At 33.1% G+C, this 23,462-nt stretch overlaps 1 protein-coding gene across 1 annotated transcript; it reads left to right on the forward strand.

Moving 5' to 3' along the window:
- Positions 1-1,838: 1,838 nt before the first annotated feature.
- LOC127712581 (T-complex protein 1 subunit zeta-like) lies at positions 1,839-21,902 on the forward strand. The gene is made up of 15 exons (XM_052219091.1): positions 1,839-2,010; positions 4,854-4,917; positions 5,184-5,318; positions 10,275-10,334; positions 11,230-11,343; positions 11,840-11,943; positions 13,395-13,505; positions 14,739-14,898; positions 15,372-15,454; positions 15,767-15,863; positions 16,410-16,557; positions 17,438-17,530; positions 18,284-18,427; positions 20,750-20,822; positions 21,748-21,902. The coding sequence occupies exons 1-15, from the start codon at positions 1,874-1,876 to the stop codon at positions 21,818-21,820; spliced, it is 1,596 nt and encodes a 531-aa protein (XP_052075051.1). The 5' UTR covers positions 1,839-1,873; the 3' UTR covers positions 21,821-21,902.
- Positions 21,903-23,462: the final 1,560 nt, after the last annotated feature.

Genomic DNA, 23,462 nt, shown 5'->3' on the forward strand with positions numbered 1-23,462 from the left:
TTCGTTCTAGTTTTGAACTTTCATAGAATGGTGAAATTTTCCTTTTCTTGTCAAAAAACAAAATCAAAATATATATTCACAAATTTGTACTGAGTAAGTCAGTCAGTCGGTCGGTCGGTCGGTCGGTCGGTCGGGCGGGCGGAAGGGGGGCAGGCAGGCAGGTAGACAGGCAGGCAGGCAGGCAGGCAGGCAGGCAGGCAGGCAGGCAGGCAGGCAGGCAGGCAGGCAGGCAGGCAGGCAGGCAGGCAGGCAGGCAGGCAGGCAGGCAGGCAGGCAGGCAGGCAGGCAGGCAGGCAGCCTTTCAAGGTGTCCTTGATTCAAAGAGTACATTGAAGATGAAGAATTCATTTAATATCCGCAAGTTTGTGCTTGGTTGATAATTTTAAGTTCAAAGATTTATAAAAGAAATTTTAGATCTAGAGGTACAGTGCAAAACCACATATGTAGCTTAATTGTCTAGCTGAGACAAACAGAACTCATCTGCACTTGAAAATTCAACTTCCAGCTATAAAATTTCCATATCATATTGTAAACTTTCCCGATTCATTGGTCTATGAAAATGTGGAGAAACCCAGTAAATGGGTCGACATTGTAAAAAACTGGATTAATAAATCAAGATTTAACCATCTAAATTTGCCCCTAATAATTAACAAATTATCCAACAAAGGGTAATTGATCAGGCTCAACACCACTTTTAACTAATGACTCAATCCAAAAATGTAAAAAGCTAATTTTTTATATTTAAAAAAAAAATCTGACAGATCAGTCCTCAGTAAATGTAAGCTCAGTGTCCATTCCCTGGCAATTGGAAGGGGATGTTATTGTAACCGATTAAAAGAAAACAACGCTTTTGCCTGTTTTGCTACCGCGAGGGGAAAAGTATTGAAGATGAATACCATTTCTAATCAGACTGTCCATGCTATGCCTTATTAAGAGGCACATAGCTATATTTAAAAAATAAACACATATTTAACCTGCATGAAATTGCATTCAGTAATATCACTGAAGCCTATGTCCACATGTCACAGTAAAGAAACCTTATCCGAAATTATTTTAAAAGTCCAAAACACCAGCGCAGTATCATTGAATCACGGCAATCTACAAATACAAAGATATATTAATAAGTATAACAACTGAATTTATTATACTTCATGTCAAAATGCCATATTTTGATTGGCTAATACGAGGGTGTTATTTTACTCTATTACCCTTCATGGAGACGCTTGATCAAGTGTGCGCTTTATTAAATACGACTCTATCCAATGGCAAATACTCTATTACCCTTCACGGAGACGTTTGATCAAGTGTGCGCTTTATTAAATACGGATGGTTGTTATGTACAAGACGTCATAATTTATTACTTTGAATTTGAAATTTAATCGACAGTAATAACAGAACATTCAGTATAATAAATTAAATAACACATATCTGAGAGGGTGATAGAGCAGATTGTTACCCCTCGAAAAGACATTGTCAACCTTGGCTTCGCCTCAGTTGACAATGTTTTCTCGGGGTAACAATCTGCTCTATCACCCTCTCAGCTATGTGTTATTTATATAATAACTGTAAAACCCGTTTTTGGTGTTTTCCGGCAATAATTTATAGAATATGTGCCTAAAGAGTTATTTGTATGTCTAAAAACGAATAATTTCATATAACGTAAAAAAAAGTGTAAAAATTGATATTCTAATATAAGAAATATTATTATTATACAATCACACAGTTGTGTCATTTTTTTAATTTTTTTTTAGCTTGCTTAACGACATTTCACCTATTTCCCTCTTTGGTACCTCGATTGAAATTACTGAAGGCTCCTTCAAGTCTCGTTGAAAAACTGAAATCTCGTATCTTAGCGATTAACACAAAAAGAAACATGTCTGCAATCAAGTCGCTAAATCCGAAAGCTGAAGTTGCAAGAGCTGCACAAGCCTTAGCTGTAAACATAAGTGCAGCGAAAGGTCTTCAAGATGTTCTTAAATCTAATCTTGGTCCAAAGGGCACACTGAAGATGTAAGAATTTTACTAAATTCATAATTTTTTTAAGAATCATGATCGGACATGTGGTTACCACATGGTTTCAGTATGAAGAATTTTCTAGAATCTATAAACAGAATGTCCCTATAGATATACATTTGTATGTCATTTTGTTTAAGAGAGTTTTTGTTATTTCTGGAATGCAAAATCTGTGAAAAAAATGGCAGTGATGATTATGTACATATCCCTGATTCAGCTATAAAAATTGACATTATAATGACAAGTGGACTTTTTTTGGGGGGAGGAGGAAGGGTATTGTTTCTACTAGTTTTTGTAATGAAAGCTTCAAAATCCTGTCTAGTCCTATAATATAAGACTTTTAGGTTCATATCGTTTGCATTCAACTGTTCAGGCCTCTACAATAACTTTTTTTTCAACTTGTCCAGTAGGACAAGTACAACCCAAAACTTACTTGTCCGAATGAAATTGGAACTTGTCCAAAACAAATCTTAATAATAACCTTTTTTGCCTAATAAGTTGATCCAAGGAACAAAATGAATTAAAACAACAGAACAGAATTTGATTTATATCTTTTGAAATACTTTTCAAAAATATGAGTCGAGAACAACTGAATCTAGTCATGTCACAGGGCTTAGGTTCTAGTTTTCATCAATGCCAAAGTCTCATCAGACTCTGCACATGAGGCACCGTCTGATAGGCCTGTCAATGTACACTCATTGGATTTGTATCCTGGTTGTTTAAGTTGAAAAAAGATATATGTTATGATGGTATGATACTAAACCCCTAACGGGAAGGATTGTGCCTGATATTCATATGATGAAGACATAATCTTTCAATCAGTTTAATTGAAGTCTGGAGCTGGCATGTCAGTTAACTGCTAGTAGTCTGTTGTTATTTATGTATTAATGTCATTTTGTTTATTTTCTTTGGTTACATCTTCTGACATCAGACTCGGACTTCTCTTGAACTGAATTTTAATGTGCGTATTGTTATGCGTTTACTTTTCTACATTGGCTAGAGGTATAGGGGGAGGGTTGAGATCTCATAAACATGTTTAACCCCGCCGCATTTTTGCGCCTGTCCCAAGTCAGGAGCCTCTAGCCTTTGTTAGTCTTGTATTATTTTTAATTTTAGTTTCTTGTGTACAATTTGGAGTTTAGTATGGCGTTCATTATCACTGAACTAGTATATATATTTGTTTAGGGGCCAGCTGAAGGACGCCTCCGGGTGCGGGAATTTCTCGCTGCATTGAAGACCTGTTGGTGGCCTTCTGCTGTTGTCTGTTCTGTGGTCGGGTTGTTGTCTCTTTGACACATTCCCCATTTCCATTCTCAATTTTATTCAAATGCAATCAATAAAAAAAAGAAGATGATGTATGATTGAAAATGAGACAACTCTCTGCAAGAGACCAAATGACACAGAAATTAACAACTATAGGTCACCGTATTGCAAGTATTGTTTCTTTCTACATATGATCAAATATGATTTTGTGAATTTTATGGTAAATAATTTCTTCTTTTTTATTTAAAAAATATTTTTGTTAAAAAAATTACCGGTATGGTATTTATTATAAAGCAACAGAATAAGGTAGGAAAACGAGGTACTGATTTGTCTTGGTCCCGAAATGTCTCCTGCGTTTCCAAACTGTCTATTAATCATGTCTATTAAATATGTCTCCTAGGGTGCCAAACTGTCTATTAAACTTAGGAGCCGAATCGTTTCCGAGCTGGTGAAGAACTGTCTTGTAAAGTTACCTTTTCTACAAAGCGCATCGCTGATTCGGATCAGTAAAACTGGTTTCCGAAAATAGTATGCCTTTTACCTATTAAAAAGTACCTGACAAAGATCCAGTTTAAAATTATCGGTTTGCAAGTAAACATGTCAAATTAATACTTGTTTTTATCTTCTTTTCTTGTTTTTTGTTTATAATTACTTTGTTCATCAAAGTTGGATTAAATTTATTTTCTGCAGAATAATTTTACTTGTCCCGTCGGACAAGCTTAATCTAGCTTTTACTTGTCCGACCTTTTTTTCCTCTGGTACCGGACAATCGGACAAGCGTTATTGTCGAGGCCTGCTGTTCAACTTTTTTATCGGATATTTTTTTTTACTATCAATGACAATGCTGAACCATGAAGTCTTATTGGAAGTTGCCATTTTCTTTAAGCAAGTTCCCAACGAATTTTTGTGGGAGCTCTGAATGGCCATAACACAAAGTTTTCAACAGTTTTAGTTTACTATTATTATTAGATAATGAAATTGAAGGTCAAATTAAACTCATCATAGATACAAAGGATTAAAATTATGTCAGCCAGACACATGTTTTGTCTACAAAAGACTCATCAGTGACCCCAGAATCAAAAGTTTAAAAGTCAAATGAAATACAAAGTTGAAGAGCATTGAGGACCCAAGATTCCTTAGGCTTTGCTAAATACAGCTAAGGTAATCTATTCATGGGCTAGAAAATCCTAATATAGAAAAAAATCAAAGTATTGTAAACAGTTAATTTATAATTATGACCATATCAGTGATAATTCATGTCAACACTGAAGTGCTGACTTCATAATCTTACTTTTAGAAGGTTTGTCAAATGATGTCTTTGTGTAAAACAAAAATTACAGTCGTATCCTTAATATGATTTTTCTATTCCCTGTCTGTTTAAAGGCTTTAATCAAACTAAAACTGATTATTTTTTTTTATTGTAAAGTAGGTCTGGTTGATAGGACTGGCATAAATGTCTTACATGCAGGACCCAAATGTCTGCAGAAACCGAAGTTTATTTGCACAGTGATTTATATTGCAATTTATTTCTTGTGCATAGAAATTTCACTAATTTTGCTGTATTTATAATTTGACAGGTTGGTGTCTGGTTCTGGAGATATTAAACTGACCAAGGATGGAAACGTACTACTACATGAAATGGTAGGATTAAGATTTAATGTCACTGATCATAACTCTTAAAGTCAGCTTCACATCACTCATTAACAATTTCTAGTTGAAAATTTAATCAAGTTCTGACATGTCTGAGTTAAGCTCGATACTTTCTTTTTTGGTTATAAAACCATGCAAACATTTTTTATTTTAATACCTAGATGAAACATATTAGCAAAAATAAGACCGATTTCTGTATTGACAATTTGTCTGTTAATGTCATTGAATAATAAAATGTTCCATTACATCTTTGACAGCAAATCCAGCATCCAACAGCTTCACTAATTGCCAGAGTAGCCACTGCCCAGGATGATATCACAGGAGATGGTACAACATCAAACGTTCTTATCATTGGAGAACTCCTCAAACAGGCTGATCTTTACATCTCAGAAGTGAGTAGTTTGAAATAAGTGGTTTTTTATACGACCGCAAAAAAAATTTTGTGGTCGTATATTGGTATGACGTTGGCGTCGTCGTCGTCGTCGTCGTCCGGCGTCGTCGTCCGAATACACATTAGTTTTCGCACTCTAACTTTAGTTTAAGTGAATGGATCTCAATGAAATTTTACCATAAGGTTCAATACCACAAAAGGAAGGTGGGGATTGATTTTGGGGGTTATGGTACTAACAGTTAAGGAATTAGGGGCCAAAAAGGAGCCAAAAATAAGCATTTTTGTAACTTCCAGACATAACTTGTGTGTAAGTATATGGATCTCTCTGACATTGTACCACAAGGTTCCATATCACAAAGGGAATGCTGGGATTGATTTTGGGGGTAATTGCCTCCAAATTTTAGGAATTAGGGGCCAAAAAGGGGCAAAAAACAAGCATTTTTCTAGTTTCATGACAATAACTTGTGTGTAAGTGTATGGATCTCTCTGACATTGTATCACAAGGTTCCATATCACAAAGGGAATACTGGGATTGATTTTTGGGGGTAATTTCCTCCAAATTTTGGGAATTAGGGGCCAAAAAGGGGCAAAAAACAAGCATTTTTCTAGTTTCAGGACAATAACTTGTTTGTAAGTGTATGGATCTTTATGAAATTGTACTGCAAGGTTCCATATCACAAAGGGAAAGCTGGGTTGGAGTTTGGGGGTAATTGCCCTAAACGTTTAGGAATTAGGGGCCAAAAAGGGACAAAAAAACAAGCATTTTTCTAGTTTCCAGACAATAACTTGTGTTCAAGTGAATGGATCTCTCTAAAATTGTACTGCAAGGTACCATACCACAAAGGGAAAGCTGGGATTGAGTGTGGGGGCGATGAATCATAAGGGGGTTCAAAAAATTTGGGGGGGGGATTTTTTTTTCCTTTTTTTTCTTTAAAATTTTCCATTTTAAATTGGTTATTTCTGATTTATATATAAAAGCAAATAATAATGATATGGTTTGAATAGCATACATGTGAACCTCCCGACAGGAGTACAATAATCCTGTTTTCAGGAGTCTCCTCCCGACCTCCGGTTGAAGAGGAAAATTATAATCCCGTGTATAAAATTTTTCATGAATGAAAAATTTCTGCCCAACATATCATCTCAGGCATCTGGTGTAACTCACATTACCTGAAGTTATATTTTACCTGTAAATCAATTAACATGCATAATTATATGGCTTCACTTGTCAGCTTGGGTGTCAAACATACTGGTAATCAACGATTTTTTACCTCAGGCTAACTGCCGTTGTGTAACAAATACTGTGTATTTATTGGGTTACTTCCCTTGATTTATCCTGTTTTAAGTTACTTTCCTTTTAATAATGAAAATTTTTAAAAGAATATAAATAAAATATAAATTGAACAAATAATCATAAAAGGATGGTAAATAAATGATTTTAAATGTCTTAGGACAAATAAAAAAATAATAATTTGAAAATTATTTGAGGATTCTATACTTCCTTTCAAGGCTTAAATTGAAATTTATATAATAACTATGACCCTTGTTTTACATTTAGAATGATTTTCTGAGTATGCAAACAAAAGCTATTTGCAGATAGTTAAACAAATGTTCTGGTTGCAATAAATGTTTTATAGAATATGAAGTAAAAAATTTAAAGAACATACTGAAAAAAAAAAATGTTAGATTGAACATGTAAAATATAAAGATGGAGATACTTTATAAGTACAAGGGTACTATAAACATAATAAATTGGATGGAAAGTTGAAGAAAACACACTTTAAAAGACCATTTTTACAGCACACGGTTACATTTACGACAAAATTTATGTCGATTAAAAACCTCCTGATCTGAGTCCTAATCTCCTGACCAAAATTTCCCAATCTCCTGATCTGAGTTTCACAGTCCATCACATATATGAATAGGTAAATTAAAAAATTATAAGTTCTTAGACCACTTTCATTCTGTGTCAGAAACCTATGCTGTGTCAAATATTTAATTACAATCCAAATTCAGTGCTGTATCAAGCTTGAATGTTGTGTCCATACTTGCCCCAACTGTTCAGGGTTTGACCTCTGCGGTCGTATCAAGCTGCGCCCCAGCGGAGCATTTTATTTTATATTTCATTTTAATCTCAGTACTTTGTAATTTACTCATAACAGTCTGTTTCAAACTCTCTGAGCTTTTGCCCAACATTTTGGTCAGATAGCCATACCAATTACGTCTGAATAAAATATTTTTGTTGGATGGGGGAAAATGAATTTTAATTTCTTACTTGTTGCAGTCCCCTCTTATTCAGAGAGTTTCTAGCAGAACAATTCACATCTTTGCTTTGAATTGTAAAGCATTAGTTTTGATTGTATATTTGTTTCTATTCCTCCACTTGAATTCACTAAATATTACTTAAACAACTTGACAATCAGAATTTACTTTTTTATTATGCCCCCGCCGTAGCTGTGGGGGCATAAAGTTTTACCCTTGTCTGTCTGTACGTACGTACATCCCATAATTGGTTTCCGTTCTCTAACTTGAGTTTGCCTCAACCAAATGTTATGAAACTTATACACAATGCTTATTACCACAAAACACAGATCAAGTTTGAATTTTGGTGGCGTCACTTCAACCGTTCTAGAGTTATGCCCCTTTATAAATGGAAAAATTGCAAAATTTTTAATTTCTTCTAAATATCAAATATTTTTAAAATTGGAGTTATCTTCCTTTGTCCATGATTATAGTTGAATCAACTACAATCAATGCTTAATACATTGCAATGTTTAATTTTGACTGCCACTGATAAAACACAGATCAAGTTGAATTTGGGTAGTGTCACTTTAACCATTATTGAGTTATGCCCCTTTATAAATCGAAAGATTGCAACATTTTTAGTTTCCATTCTGTAACTTAAGTTTGCCCCAACCAAACATTATGAAACCTATACACAATATTCATTACCACAAAACTAAGATCAAGTACAAATTTTTCCTCAACCAAATGTTATGAAACTTATACACAATGCTAATTACTACATGATACAGATTAAGTACGAAATTTGGTGGCGACACTTTTACCATTCTTGAGTTATGTCCCTTTATAAACATAAAAATTGCTGAATTTTTCGTTTGCGTTCTCTATCTTTAGTTTGTCTCAACCAAATGTTATAAAACTTATACACAACGGTTCAAGAGTTATGCGTGTTTACAAATAGAAAAATTGCTGAATTTTTAGTTTCTGTTCTCTATGTTTATGAGACTTACACACAATGCTTATTACCACAAAATTTTTGGGTAGCGTCACTTTTACCGTTCTTCAGTTATGTCCCTTTATAACTATATGATATGCAAGCGGGGGCATCATCTGTGTCCACATGTGGACAATATCCACATTTATTTTCTAATATTTGCAACCATCATCTATGACCCAAAACCAGATTAGCAGTGAAAAAAAACAGTTGCTGGTAAAATTAGATTTTCCAGACTTGTGCTTACAATGGTACTTGTACAATATGTCCTAATTAGCAAACTCAGAATTTTATCAGTACTGGGGTTTTAGTATGATTAGAACCTGCTATTTCAGGTTAAAAAATGACAATTGCAAATTAGGCAAAATAACTTAATAAAAATAATGAAATTAAATAAAAAAAGTGATTTACAATTGTAAAATCTTTTTAAACAATGTTTATTGAATTGAAGCGACAGAATTCAGATTAATAAAATTGAGAATGGAAATGGGGAATATGTCAAAGAGACAACAACCCGACCAAAGAGCAGACAACAGCCGAAGGCCACCAATGGGCCTTCAACGCAGCGAGAAAATCCAGCACCCGGAGGTGGTCCTCAGCTGGCCCCTAAATAAAATTGTGTACTAGTTCAGTGAAAACATATTTAATTGAACTGTAAACAGTGGCATCACATGTTTTGTTAGAAACTGTCCCTGAACTGGTCCGATACATCATCAGACAGGGTCAAACAAATTATGTGGCTGTCGGATGTCAATTTTGTCTGAAAGCACAGTCAGACAAACAATGTTTGGCATACACTTGTGAAAGTCACTAAGTGGATACTAATGTTTCAATTTATCAGAATTCTAGACAATTAAGTTCCCGTACTTTTCGGTTATTAATTGGAATATATAGGTACCAAAATGTTTTAGACATTTGATTTATGAAAACAAATACAATATGTACTGTGGAATCATTATTATTCGTGGGATACCAATTTTTAGCGGATTTCGATTTCTTAGGTGAAGGTGAACCACAAATTTAAATGTTTAACCATGTGTGAATTTTATAAAAGCTTGTATGCTGGCTTTGGTAAGACTACAAAATCAAATATTCAAGAAAATAAAATTTTTCCTCAATTCAAGACAATTGGTACTCGTGAAATAAATTAATCCATATTACCCAATAGATCTTTAATAAAAAGTAATTTCATCCTAACAAGCTTGTACAATATAAAAATCTGCTTGGAACAAAATTCACCAATAGTCATGCAAAGAACCTAGTATAGATTCAGACAGGAAAAAATTATAAATATTTATTACATTGGTTGCAATGAATTACATTGATTTCCCAGTGAAATAAAAACAATAATTTCACATGTGAAATAAACGTGGTTATTTCACTCCTCTGACGTCATACGACAAAAGGCGTTGTCAAGACGTCGATAACGTCGGATCAAAACAAATTGTGAATGCGTAGAAAAAGATATAGTTCCTTTCGTTTTCTACTTTAATTTCATAAAAAAGCCATTTGCCAATGTAATAAAAAGAATAACTAATCAAAGAATTCAAATATCGAAAAATATTCAACTCGTGACCGAACAACACTGATAATTAACTCATGCGCTACACGCATTCGTGAATTAATGTGTTGTTCGGTCATTCGTTGAATATTTTTCTCTATTTGAATTCTTCGATTAGTTATTCTATAAATATTTTATCTAAAATTGTCTCTTTTCAGGGTCTACATCCAAGGTTAATCACAGAAGGATTTGAGCTGGCAAGAAACAAGGCCCTGGAGGTAACATTATACCCATTTGAATTTACAGGTCAACTTATTCATACAATTGATTGATATAAATATTTTGAATTTTTTGAAAATGATTTTTTGATAAACAGACTTGAAATACATTTAATGTGTGTAAAGTATGTTTGTTTATGTGTGTGTTTGTAAAGGAAATTTTATACCAGAGTGTTTTTTTCAATTGCCTTGTTTTCACACTTTTCTCAAGAACTACAGAATATTTAATCAGCAGCTTGACAGTAATAACTTGTGAAGTAAGAGTACTTTCAAATCTGTCTAGACACCTACTTCCTGTTTTTTGGAATAACGATTGCATCTGTGTTGCTGGCTTGATTGATATCAATAGTCAGCACTTTATTGCTCTTTTGAGATGAAAAAAAACAGTGCTTTGAACACAACATTCTATCCATGAACATTTAAAAAAAAATATCAATGAAGTATTTACTCAGATTTTCAAGTTACAAATTGATGTGTGGTGTATGAATCTAATATCAGTTCTAAAAATATCAAAGAAAGTTATATTTAAAATTGGAGTTATCTTCCTTTCAATGCTTAATACAAAACACACTGTACAACAATGGATTGTAATGTTTAATATTCAGTTCCCACTGCAAAACGAATGCAATTCTTTCTGATTCTTCATTACTCACAAGCACTCTGATTTCATACTTTGAATTAGGGAAAGGGGGGGGGGGGGGTCTTTCTCAGCAAGACAACACATGCACAACTGCTTGTTAATTTAAACTGTCCAAAGCTATATGGTAAGACAAAGGCAATATATTTTAACATACAAGTGTATTCTTTAAACAGTAAACATGACAAAAAAGTATGCATTAAAATGTGTAGCAGCTTAGTGTAGATGAATAAATAAACATGTGAAATATGCTTGTAGGTGTTGGAAGCAGTGAAAATATCCAAGGAAATAGACCGTGACACACTGATTCAGGTGGCCAAGACTTCTCTCAAGACTAAAGTGCACTCTGAACTGGCAGATCTTCTGACAGAGGTAAGAAAAATCAAAATGACTTACATAAAAATAAAGTTACAATCAAAACTATGTAATACAAAATAAATCAATTTATATCAATATCACCTTGGTGGTCTCTTGATAGTGTGTTGGCCGTCAGTGCGGGAGGTCATGGGTTCAAACCATGGCTGAGTCAAACCAAAGACTTTTAAAAAAATAAGTATGTGCTGCTTCTCTTCAAAGCATGCGGCATTAAGGAGTTTAGAGCAAAGACTGGTTGACTTGGAGTCAGATTAATGTGGGAAGGGGAGGTTGACATTTGCCTTTTTAGCTAGCATGTTAAAAACTCTGGCTCAGCGTGTCAGTCTAGGACAAAGCAGTGTTTAAACTTGTATCACATTATCAATGTTCTCATCCTGAATATTTGATTTGCCACTGGATGCTAAACAGCCATTCGTCCATCCATCTTATTTTGGAATTTCTTTTATAATAAATTGCTGACAAGTCAAATGTTTTTTAAACCCTATATTTGCAGGCAGTAGTCGATGCAGTATTATCTGTAAAGAAGGGAAATGAACCAATAGACTTACATATGGTAGAAATCATGGAGATGCAGCATAAGACCGACATGGACACTGTGTAAGTTTTGTCATCAAGCAGTAAATGTTTTGTCTGTCCATCTTGTTTGTCTGTTTGCTGTATCTTCTTTGTATCCCCAACATATCCGAAATCAGGAAATGCATGTCATTGAAACATCCAGAAAATCTTCAGTATTTGCTGTACAAATCCATTTAAAATATTTTTGATGAATAATTATTTTCAACTCGTCACAAGTACTTGAAATGATACTACAAACTTCATAATTCATAAGAAAAGAAATACTTGGCCCAGATAAAGACTTCCTCTAGATTTGAATCAAGTAGAGTCAAACCTGCTATATAGGTCTGCGACACCTCTTTCAAAATCTATCTTGTCAGGTGATCCTTTTTTATACGCCCGTTTACGGGACGTATTATGGTATACCGTTGTCCGTCTGTCCGTTCGTCTGTCCGTCCGTCTGTCCGTCGTCAACATGTCGGACATTAACTCAAAAATGCTTTCACCAATTCGCATAAAACTTTGGTGAATTGTTTATATCTATTGACGTGAGCTCCCTTTCGTTTTTTATAAAATTTAGATTTTATGTTTCCGAGTTATGGGGTTTTATTCATTAAAAAAAGGGGGATTTTCCAGTTTTCGGACAATAAGTCAATGATGCTTTCACCAACTAGCAAGAAATTGTGGTGAATTGTTTATATCTTTTGACATGAGCTCCCTTTCGATTTTTATAAATTTTAGATTTTACGTTTCCAAGTTACAGGGTTTTATTCATAAAAAAAGGGGGGATTCTCCAGTTTTCGGACAAAAACTCAAAAATGCTTACAGCAATTCTTATGAAACTTTGGTGAATTGTTTGCATGTATTGATGTAAGCTCTTTTTAGAATTTTATAAATTTTAAATTTTACATTTCTGAGTTATGGGGTTTTATTCATTAAAAAAAGGGGTGATTTTCCAGTTTTCGGACAATAACTCAAAAATGCTGTCACCAATTCTCAGGAAACTTTGGTGAATTGTTTATATCTATTGATGTAAGCTCCCTTTTTATTTTCATAAATTTCTAATATGACATTGAGAATTAATTGAACTTTATTTGTTTATAGTCTGACAACAGATATACTAAGTATTGCACAACAGCAAGAAATCTTTAATTGAATATAAATTCAATTCAAATAACCAATTTCAAGTTCTTTGACTACATTTATTCAGAAACCTATAATATGTCAAATATTTAATTACAATCCAAATTCAGACCTGAATCAAGCTTGAATATTGTTGGACCTCTGCGGGCGTATCTAGCTGCGCTCAGCGAAGCAGTTTATTTGTCCTGCTGTAGTAATACTTATGCATTTTGAACCTCAATTTCCAAGGTCACTTGTCTTATAGGATCAGTTTTGTCTGGTTCCGAAGGTATACTTTACATTCAGGTTTGACTGTGTCAAAATTAAGAGGTAGTGTCATATATTTATGATAAACAATGATTTACTTTCAGACTTGTAAAAGGTTTAGTATTAGATCATGGAGCACGTCATCCACAAATGCCTAAACGTGTTGAAGATGCCTACATCCTAACTTGTAATGTTTCATTGGAGTATGAAAAAACGTAAGTTGATTTTCAATTTTACATTTGTAATAAGTTTTGGATTAGCCTCGAGCTTCACTGAAGATATATTGATTGTCAAAATAAGGTAAAACTGGTACAGTTTATGTTATTAGTATATTAGTAAAATTCATTTTTGTCTCTCCTTGGCGGAGTCAAAAAGCGAGACATAGGTATGCTGTCGACGTAAGCGTCAACAATGTGTTAGTTTGTGATTAGGTCTAGTTTATGGTGAACCACTAGTGGTAGATCAATGATATTTGGTATGCAGTTGTATTAGCATTGGCACATCTCATTACCATGGAGATTAGTTGGCCCCGCCCCTCAGTCATGCTCTATTGACTTTGAAACTTTTGCTTAGTTTTCATTTATTAGTTTGTGATTAGGTCAGTTTATGGGGAACTACTAGTGGTAGATCAATGATATTTGGTATGCAGTTGTATAAGCATTGGCATATCTCATTTCCATGAAGATTATTTGGCCCCGCCCACTCAGTCATGAACTATTGACTTTGAAACTCTTGCTTAGTTTTCATGTATTAGTTTGTGATTAGGTCAGTTAAAGAGGAACCTCTAATGTTAAGTCTATGATATTTGATATGCAAATGTATTGGAATTTGCAAGTTTCATTTCCATGGAGATTATATAACCCCACCCCCTCATTATGGTTCATGGACTTTTACATAGTTTACAAGTTAATGTTTGTGTTTAGCTTTGTTTAAAGGGAACAACTTATGAAAAGTCAATGGTATTTGGTATGCAGTTGTATTAGCATTGGCACATCTCATTTCCATGGAGATTTTTTAGCCCTGTACCTTCAGTCATGATTCATTGTATTTGAATATTTGCATAACTTACATGTTAAAGTATTGCTATTTTAAATTCAACATTTGCATTATTAAAATAACAAATAGGCGAGACATATCTCTGTGTTAACAGTTTATTTAGTCATTTAAAGATATTTACAATAAACATAAGCTATAATGAGATTTTAAATCTGGACATAAAATGCAGACTATGAACAAGGTAAAACAGAAACATACAGATGTGACATAAAATGGATTAACCACTATATATGGTGGTAGTGGCCCAATAAATTGTCACTATATATAATTGCATATCACCATCTGCCAATAATAAAAATAAACAATGCACCATGACTGAATGCAGTCCTGAGTTGCCCTCTTTAAATAAATAGTTATTATCATTATTATTACTATACCTATTACTTTTATAGTGAGGTGAATTCAGGAATTTTCTACAAGACTGCTGAAGAGCGAGAGAAGTTTGTTCAGGCTGAGAGGAAGTTTATTGATGATAGAGTAGAGAAAATCATTGCTCTGAAGAAAAAAGTCTGTGATGGCAACAAGAAAAGCTTTGTTGTTATAAACCAAAAGGTAATTTGGACTGTACGAAACGAGGATTCACAGGGAAAAAGTAACAATTCATTTATGAGATAATTTCTCCTCCATTATCCTTTGTTTGATTAAATTTTCATAAATCTTCATTTAACTATGCTATTACATGAACAATTTCCTTTAAAACTATTCAATGATGAAGTTGTTTTGTAAAGAGAAATTATTTCAAAAATTTTGTCTTCTATATTTAAATGATTGTAAGGTAATTAATTGTGATACTTTGTCCGTTTGACAGTAGATGATATCACCTAGATATATATCATTGGTAATAATTTAAATACAGAAATGGTATCAGTAAAATAAGTCATCATAATTTAATGTCACAAGACTTGTGCTAGTGTTGAGAAAAGCTTGTGAAACTTCACAGCTTTAAAGCCCTGGGTTTTTGAGTTCTGTCATAAAATTTGAACACTTGAAGCTTAAGTTATGACCATGATGAAAATTTATTGTAGGGAATTGACCCATTGTCTTTAGACTTGTTGGCAAAGGAAGGAATCATTGGATTGAGAAGAGCAAAAAGGAGAAATATGGAAAGGTAAATTACTGTAGAACAACTCATTCTCGTGAGCAATTTGTTTTTATACGCCCGTTTACGGGACGTATTATGGTATACCTCTGTCCGTCCGTCCGTCGTCAACATGTCGGACATTAACTCAAAAACGCTTTAACCAGTTTGCATAAAACTTTGGTGAATTGTTTATATCTATTGACTTGAGCTCCCTTTCGTTTTTTTTTAATTTTAGATTTTACGTTTCTGAGTTATGGGGTTTTATTCATTAAAAAAAGGGGGATTTTCCAGTTTTCGGACAATAACTCAAGAATGCTTTCACCAATTTATATATTACAGGTTGTCGCTAGCTGTTGGAGGAATGGCCATGAACTCTGTTGATGACCTAACACCAGATTGTCTGGGATTTGCTGGTCTAGTATATGAGCAAGTTTTGGTAAGTTAAAAACAGATAAATCTATTTGTCTTAAAACGCAATGGTATAAGATAAGTAATGTACAAAGTGATGCTTATAACAAGTCTTGCAATTATTGTGGATTCATTTATTTTTGTGGATCGAGGAAAACTTACATTTTTGTAGAATTTTTATTTCAAGGTTTTGCCAAAGTCTGCATGCAAGCCTATAATGAATTTGTAATTTGTTGAACATTTAAATTGTTGGTTCACCTGTACCAACAAGATCCACAGATATTGGAATCCCCCGAATAGTTATGAATACACAGTATTTAGCTTTTGAAAACATTCTTGCTGTAAGTTGTAAGCATTAGAATATAGATAGAAGAGTCTGTGACATGTACATTCTGCAAATTAATATTACTGAAAAAAATGTATACTTGGGTGTTTAATTTTGTGGATAATCAAAAACATGAATTTTTATACTCAACAAAAATGTTTAACAGAATTTATAGATAGTGCTGAGGAATCAGAAAAAATAAGTTTTTACCTTTATATAAATTCATGTTGTAAATGACTAATTTTACAGGGAGAAAGCAAGTATACATTTATAGAAGAATGTAAACATCCTCAGTCTGTGAGTCTGCTGATCAAAGGTCCAAACAAACATACTCTTACTCAGATCAAAGATGCTATCAGGGATGGACTCAGAGCTGTCAAAAATGGTATTGAAGATGGTTAGTATATTATTTACTGTATTCTTTAAAGAGTTATTCTGTAAGTATATATTTTGGTGTCTTCCCAGTCTGTCCACAAATAGTGTGAATTACTTTTGAAGGTTTTGAAGCTGGAAAATAATAAGTAAAATTAGTCATCTGTATTGAAATGCTGCATAAAACACACTATGTATACTGTAAATATCAAATTTAATTTGTACAGGTAACTGAAAAGGAGCAACAACAAAAATTCCAAGTTTCAACCTGTATCAAAGGGGAAAAAAATAGTATATTTAATAAATTACTCATATTGTAATATTTGAAAGAATGGAATGGAATATTGTGTCAGTCCGACAGTAAACCATGTAATGGGCATTGATATTTTATTTTCTCCTTTGTAGACCTTTTTATAGCTACAAATGTTCTTAGTTCCACCAAACAGATAAAAACATATAATTATAATTCTAAGTGGGATATTCAGAAAAAAAAATGACAAAGTCAAGGCATGTATTATGCAGTGTTTTTTGATTAAATAATTCATGTGTTCTGTTTTAGTTATATAAGAAAATACAATAAAAATTGAGATAAAAGAGGATTCCAAATATATGGTTGAATATGTTGGTTTGTTGGGGTTTAACATTACTTTCAGCGACCATGATTATGTAATGGCAACCAGTTTTCATTGGTGGAGGAAGTCCAGAAAGAAGCCCGGAAATAATCGCCAATCTTTGATAGGAAAACTGGCAACCTTTGTCAATAAATTAAGATTATAAGTGAAAACACCCTGTGAAGAGCAGGCTTTGAACTCTCAACCTCAGTGGTTGAATATGCATTTGATTATTTCCTTGGTGAATTGAATCCAATTAAAAGTGATTGACTTATTTCATTTGTTCTTTTACAGCCTGTGTTCTACCTGGAGCTGGAGCATTTGAGATAGCTGCATACCAAGAACTGATGCAGTACAAAAATGAGGTCAAAGGTCGTGCAAGACTTGGTATGTTATTTATAAAATATATGCACTCTAATATAAGTTTGAAAAAAACCCACTAAATTTGTTACCCGTCATTCTGTTTATATAGTGACAGCATACTGTGGATTCATTTATTTACGTGTGAATCAATTTTCGTGGTTTGAGGAAAACTTGCATTTTCGAGGATATTTGATTTCGTGGTTTTGCCAAAATCTGTATACAACCTAATAAAGAATATGCATTTCGTTGAACATTAAATTTGTGGTTTTTAAATGCAACGAAATCCACCAAAATTTGTATCCAACGAATAATAATGAATTCACAGTATGTTTTGTACCTCGGTTGAGTTGGCTGTGTATATAGGACTGTAAAAGAAAAGTGTATAGAGTTACTTTTACACAAACCTTAAAAGGTAGTTCATATTATTTCACTCTGAAATTCATTGATAACAACAGTCACATACCTGACTTGTTACAACCTCTTTAATTCATGTGAAAGTAGTGGTGTTACTGTGGATTCATTATTATTTGTGGCAATCCACTAAAAATTGGTACCCACAAAAATAAACGAATTCACAGTAAATAAGGTTGATAATTGTAGAAAACTTCCTGTTCATACGAGGATCTTTTTCTGATTCAATCGATACATCTTTGGTGCATCAGAAATGAGAAACTTAAACATTCTGTTAGTACCAAATTCTGATTGTGCTGATATCACAATGGAGGATTAAAAATTGCTGTGTTGAATGCAAATCTATTGACAACATTTATTTTGTAGGAGTACAAGCATTTGCTGATGCCCTACTTATCATCATCAAGGTTCTAGCCCAGAACTCTGGTTTAGACCCTCAGGAATCTATAGTTAAATTACAGGAGGAATATACAGGTCCTCAACAGGCTGTAGGACTAGATATAAAAACAGGTAAAATTGATAGTCAAACTACCGGTGGGATGAATAGGTCTTTTAGCAGGCCTTTTAACAAGTTTTTAAGCAACAGCTTGCACTAATAAGGTGACATCAGTTGTATCAACAAAAAAATCTGTTAACAAAATTTATAATCTAGAAACAACAAAATTTGTTTAAAAATCGGGGGAAACAACTTGATACTTTAAAGGGGCACTAGCTGTCAAATTCATGTTCACCAATTTGACTCCAATTCTCATATTTCTTATATAACAATGTAAAACAATTATAAAAAATCTAAAATAAACAATTTACAGGGCATAGGGTCGATAATATGTAGCTTCGTTTTGTGTGTATTTTAGCCTAGACGCCATCTAATTAACTGTCGAGTTGACCTCCCGAAAACCACCAGTGCCCATATAAGGGATATAAACATAAATAAAGATATTAATAGATAGCGCAACTCGTGCAATTGGATTCTTCTAGGTCTATTTAATTTCATTTATAGATTAAGAATATATGTTAATCATCATTTTTACCTGTATAAGAATGATTTTTTTGAGGATCGAATCAGTCAATTAAATGAATTACCTTTGTTTACTTTCAATGTTGACATTCATTTCCTTTAAATAATCAAACATGCACACAATTCATGCGTTATCCAACTCTATCTAAGGGGTTAAATTGAAGTTCACATGAAAACGGATTCAATGAGGTCGAATTAGCAAGTGAATAATTCATCATCAATATTTATTTGCTTATTTTGACAAAATTAGACCATACTGGCTGCTAAAAGCGAATTATTATTTCACTATTCCACTTTCATTAATGATTGAACAAAAAAAATCATATTTTATATATTTTTTTATATCTCGTAGCTAGTGCCCCTTTAAAAAGCAAAAAAAAATGTTTATGACTTGGGGAATATTAATGGCACAACACTTATTTTTATACGCCCGTTTACGGGACGTATTATGGTATACCTCTGTCCGTCTGTCCGTCCGTCGTCAACATGTCGGACATTAACTCAAAAATGCTTTAACCAATTTGCATAAAACTTTGGTGAATTGTTTATATCTATTGACGTGAGCTCCCTTTCGTTTTTTATAAAATTTAGATTTTACGTTTCCGAGTTATGGGGTTTTATTCATTAAAAAAAGGGGGATTTTCCAGTTTTTGGACAATAATTCAAGAATGCTTTCACCAACTTGCAAGAAATTGTGGTGAATTGTTTATATCTATTGACATGAGCTCCCTTTAGAATTTTATAAATTTTACATTTTACATTTCTGAGTTATGGGGTTTTATTCATTAAAAAAAGGGGTGATTTTCCAGTTTTCGGACAATAACTCAAAAATACTGTCACCAATTCTCATGAAACTTTGGTGAATTGTTTATATCTATTGATGTAAGCTCCCTTTTTATTTTCATAAATTTCTAATATGACATTGAGAATTAATTGAACTTTATTTGTTTATAGTCTGACAACAGATTTACTAAGTATTGCACAACAGCAAGAAATCTTTAATTGAATATAAATTCAATTCATATAACCAATTTCAAGATCTTTGACTACATTTATTCAGAAACCTATAATATGTCAAATATTTAATTACAATCCAAATTCGGACCTGAATCAAGCTTGAATATTGTGTCCATTTTTGTCCCAACTGTTCAGGGTTGGACCTCTGCGGGCGTATCTAGCTGCGCTCAGCGAAGCAGTTTATTACACCATCTTTTGATAGATACATGTAAAAGTTTATTTAAAAAACTACTTTTTTAGGTAGCTTAGAACACATAGTAGATCAAACTTCAGAAGTTAAACCAGGGTTTGCCAAAAAAAAAATAGATTTATTGTCCTGTAACTTTTAAATGTTGTATATCAGTAGGACAATCCGAAATATACCCTCACTATATGAGTTAGGCTATATTGCATTCACATTGTTGGTCAGTTTAACAGACCATTTGTCCAATCAATATTTTCATCACAATTTTCGCAGCTTCTACTGAACAGAATGACTTCATATTTTATCAGTTGCTTGATTGTGATGCACTTTTGGGTCCGTCAGAATTTTACTTCCTGTTTTCTGATACTTTGAATAATGAGTAGGTATGCTTAGGATGACAATTGATGCAAAGTTTTGTTTAGTTTGCTATGAAACAATAAAAATAGAATATTATTACAGAACAAAGTTAAAATCTTGAGACAGAAGATGTGTTAAAATGATATTATGGCACAAACTGAAAAAGGTTATCCTAAAAGTAAGTAGCTCATCCATAGTATTTTATTTTGTTGAAATAAAACTTCTTTGATAACTTTGTATTATTACATATTTTCAGGTGAAGCCCTTATACCATCAGATGCTGGAATACTAGACAATTATAGAGTGAAGAGACAATTACTGCATTCATGGTAAGTTTAGTCTAATTCTGTTGTATAATCACATATATTTATTTTTTTTTAAATTTATAACATTCCTTGATTCATATAAATGTGGAACTTACCTGACATTGAATCATTTAAACATAGCTCATCTTTTCTAACAGAATTATTTAAACATTGTTTGAAATCTTCTAACATTGAAACATTTGTGCAATTTTTATGCCCCGCTGTCATCTGAGGGGTTATTAAGTGTTACCCTTGTCCGTCTGTACGTACGTACCAAAATTGGTTTCCGTTTTCTACTTAGTTTGCATCAACCAAATGTTATGATACTTATACACAATGCTTATTACCACAAAACACAGATCAAGATCGAATTTGGGTGGCATCACTTTTTCTGTTCTTTAGTTATGCCCCTTTATAATGTTATATGCAAGCGAGGGCATCATCTGTGTCCCATGGACACATTCTCCATTTATTCTGACTTTAGATTATTTGAACATCCTACAGAAGGAGAGAAAATTTTAACCATAGATTACCTTTGGTTTATAGTGCTATGCATTTCAGACAATATTTAAGCTTAGATTTATTACAGATGTAAAGTTTCCAATTTACTGGAACATTCAGTATAACAATTATGTTTTTATGCCATGAATGCATTTTGTTTTCCTGTCTCACTCTGCATGTGTCTTTCCCATAATAGGTTTAAAATTTCAAGGGAGTTTACCTTAAAATGTGGTCTTATTGACTTGAAACTTAGTACGTATGCTCATTTTGATGTGATATTTAAAAAATATATGACAAATGAGGTGTTGGCTAACATTTCGGGGTTCACTGAACGTGGAAATGAAATATGGCCATGGTGTCCTATGGTCAGATATTGTTGTTTAGTACTGTGACAGCTACAAATTTAATTTTAATATCAAAATTTAATCCTTTTAATTGTCTTTTTCAGTACTGTGATAGCCACCAACCTGTTACTAGTGGATGAAATAATGAGAGCTGGAATGACTTCATTGAAAGGATAGCACTGATGATGGACAACAAATCTCATATTTAACTTATACATGTTTTCAAATGCTTTTGTACTAATAAAATCTGCAGTCATTAGATTGTTATACTTCAACCATACAGTAGTGATACAAAAAAGATTACAATTACAATAAATTTGAAGTGTTAATTTAGAGTTTTGTAATGTGTGATGTTGTGTGTTTTGCTTAGGGCTGTTTCAAAATTGATTGTGTGTTGGGGATGGGAAGCACTCAAATAATTTAGATGGTTGCATTTTCTTTGGAATTTTGTAAGAGAATAAGTGAAACGAAAATTTTATATTATGGGTGTTTGAGGTCTTAACAAAATGCTCCCCATGCATTTAATTCTGGAACAGCCTTTATTAAGATGTCTTTCAAAACTGAAACATAAAAGATTGTTATTATATTGCAATATTGTAAACAGGGAAATTTTCATGCAGGAGTTATTTAAGCTTATTAAATGCAAATATATCCCCCATGCAAATTGTTTAAGAAAGCAAAAACATTTGTATGAAAATGAATTTGTCGTTAACGTAAATGCATGAATTATAACCCCAAAGAATGTATGCATTGAAATCGCCAAATCAATCCCTGTTTACAGTAATATGATGTTCCCCTGGAATCCGTTTCTTGAAACTTCATCCTCCTTGTGGGTCTTGCCTCCATCACTAGAGAATAAATGTCTTATCCAGTGCCAGATCAAACCAGAAAACTTAAAAATTGCGATTTGGTGCTTTTAGACTTTGAACAGAACATTTACGATAAATGACTGGTAGGAGTCACAATAAAGTGCTATAATAGGATGACAGGACTTCCTGCATATTTCCCTTGTGAGATTGCATGTTGAAAATCAAACTTGCAATGCTGATATATGAATAAGTAGGATATGTTCAGATGAAATTAAAATGTTGATTGTCTTGCTAATGTATGCAATATTTGTGGTATGACATTAAAAATTGATCATTCAATCAGAAACTATGAAAAACAAATTTTAAAAACGTTGATAATACTTGGGTGCTCACTTTCTACCATTAGACTTTTACAAAGGGCTCAATGTTGACTACTTTTTTGGGGGGAAATTGTTTCCTTCAATCTTTGACAGAATCAATATAATTCACATTCAGATGACCGCTTGCTGCTTAAATCCAAACACAACTCAACATTATATGTAGACACAACAATGTATGGAAAAAATGAATTAAATATAAAACTAGAACTTGTTGCAATGCATTTTACCCAATGAAATTTCATAATCAAGTAAAGACTGATTCCATGTAAATTGTAAACTCTGGTATTGGTGTTGTCATATGAAGTTCAGACTACCATCAATGTTAGCTGCAGAATTGATCAGGAACTAGTTTTACATGGTATTTATTTGGATATATATATAAAGACTTATGTCTGAAATCAGGTCTAATAATGTTAGATCTGCACTAGTCAATTTCAGCCTTCCCCTAAATCCATGTTGCTGTGACATGACAACTCTGTATGCACTGTATCCAGCAACCTTAAAACATGTACAGTAACTCTTGAATTATTTTTCACCTGAATCCAATTACACATACTATCAACTGTTTTTTCTGAGACACATGATTCATATCTTCGGATGGTTTTCGTTGTGGAGTAAGGTAGTACACAG

This window comes from Mytilus californianus, unplaced genomic scaffold (assembly GCF_021869535.1).
Source record: "Mytilus californianus isolate M0D057914Y unplaced genomic scaffold, xbMytCali1.0.p SCAF_8, whole genome shotgun sequence".
Lineage (NCBI taxonomy): Eukaryota > Metazoa > Mollusca > Bivalvia > Mytilida > Mytilidae > Mytilus > Mytilus californianus.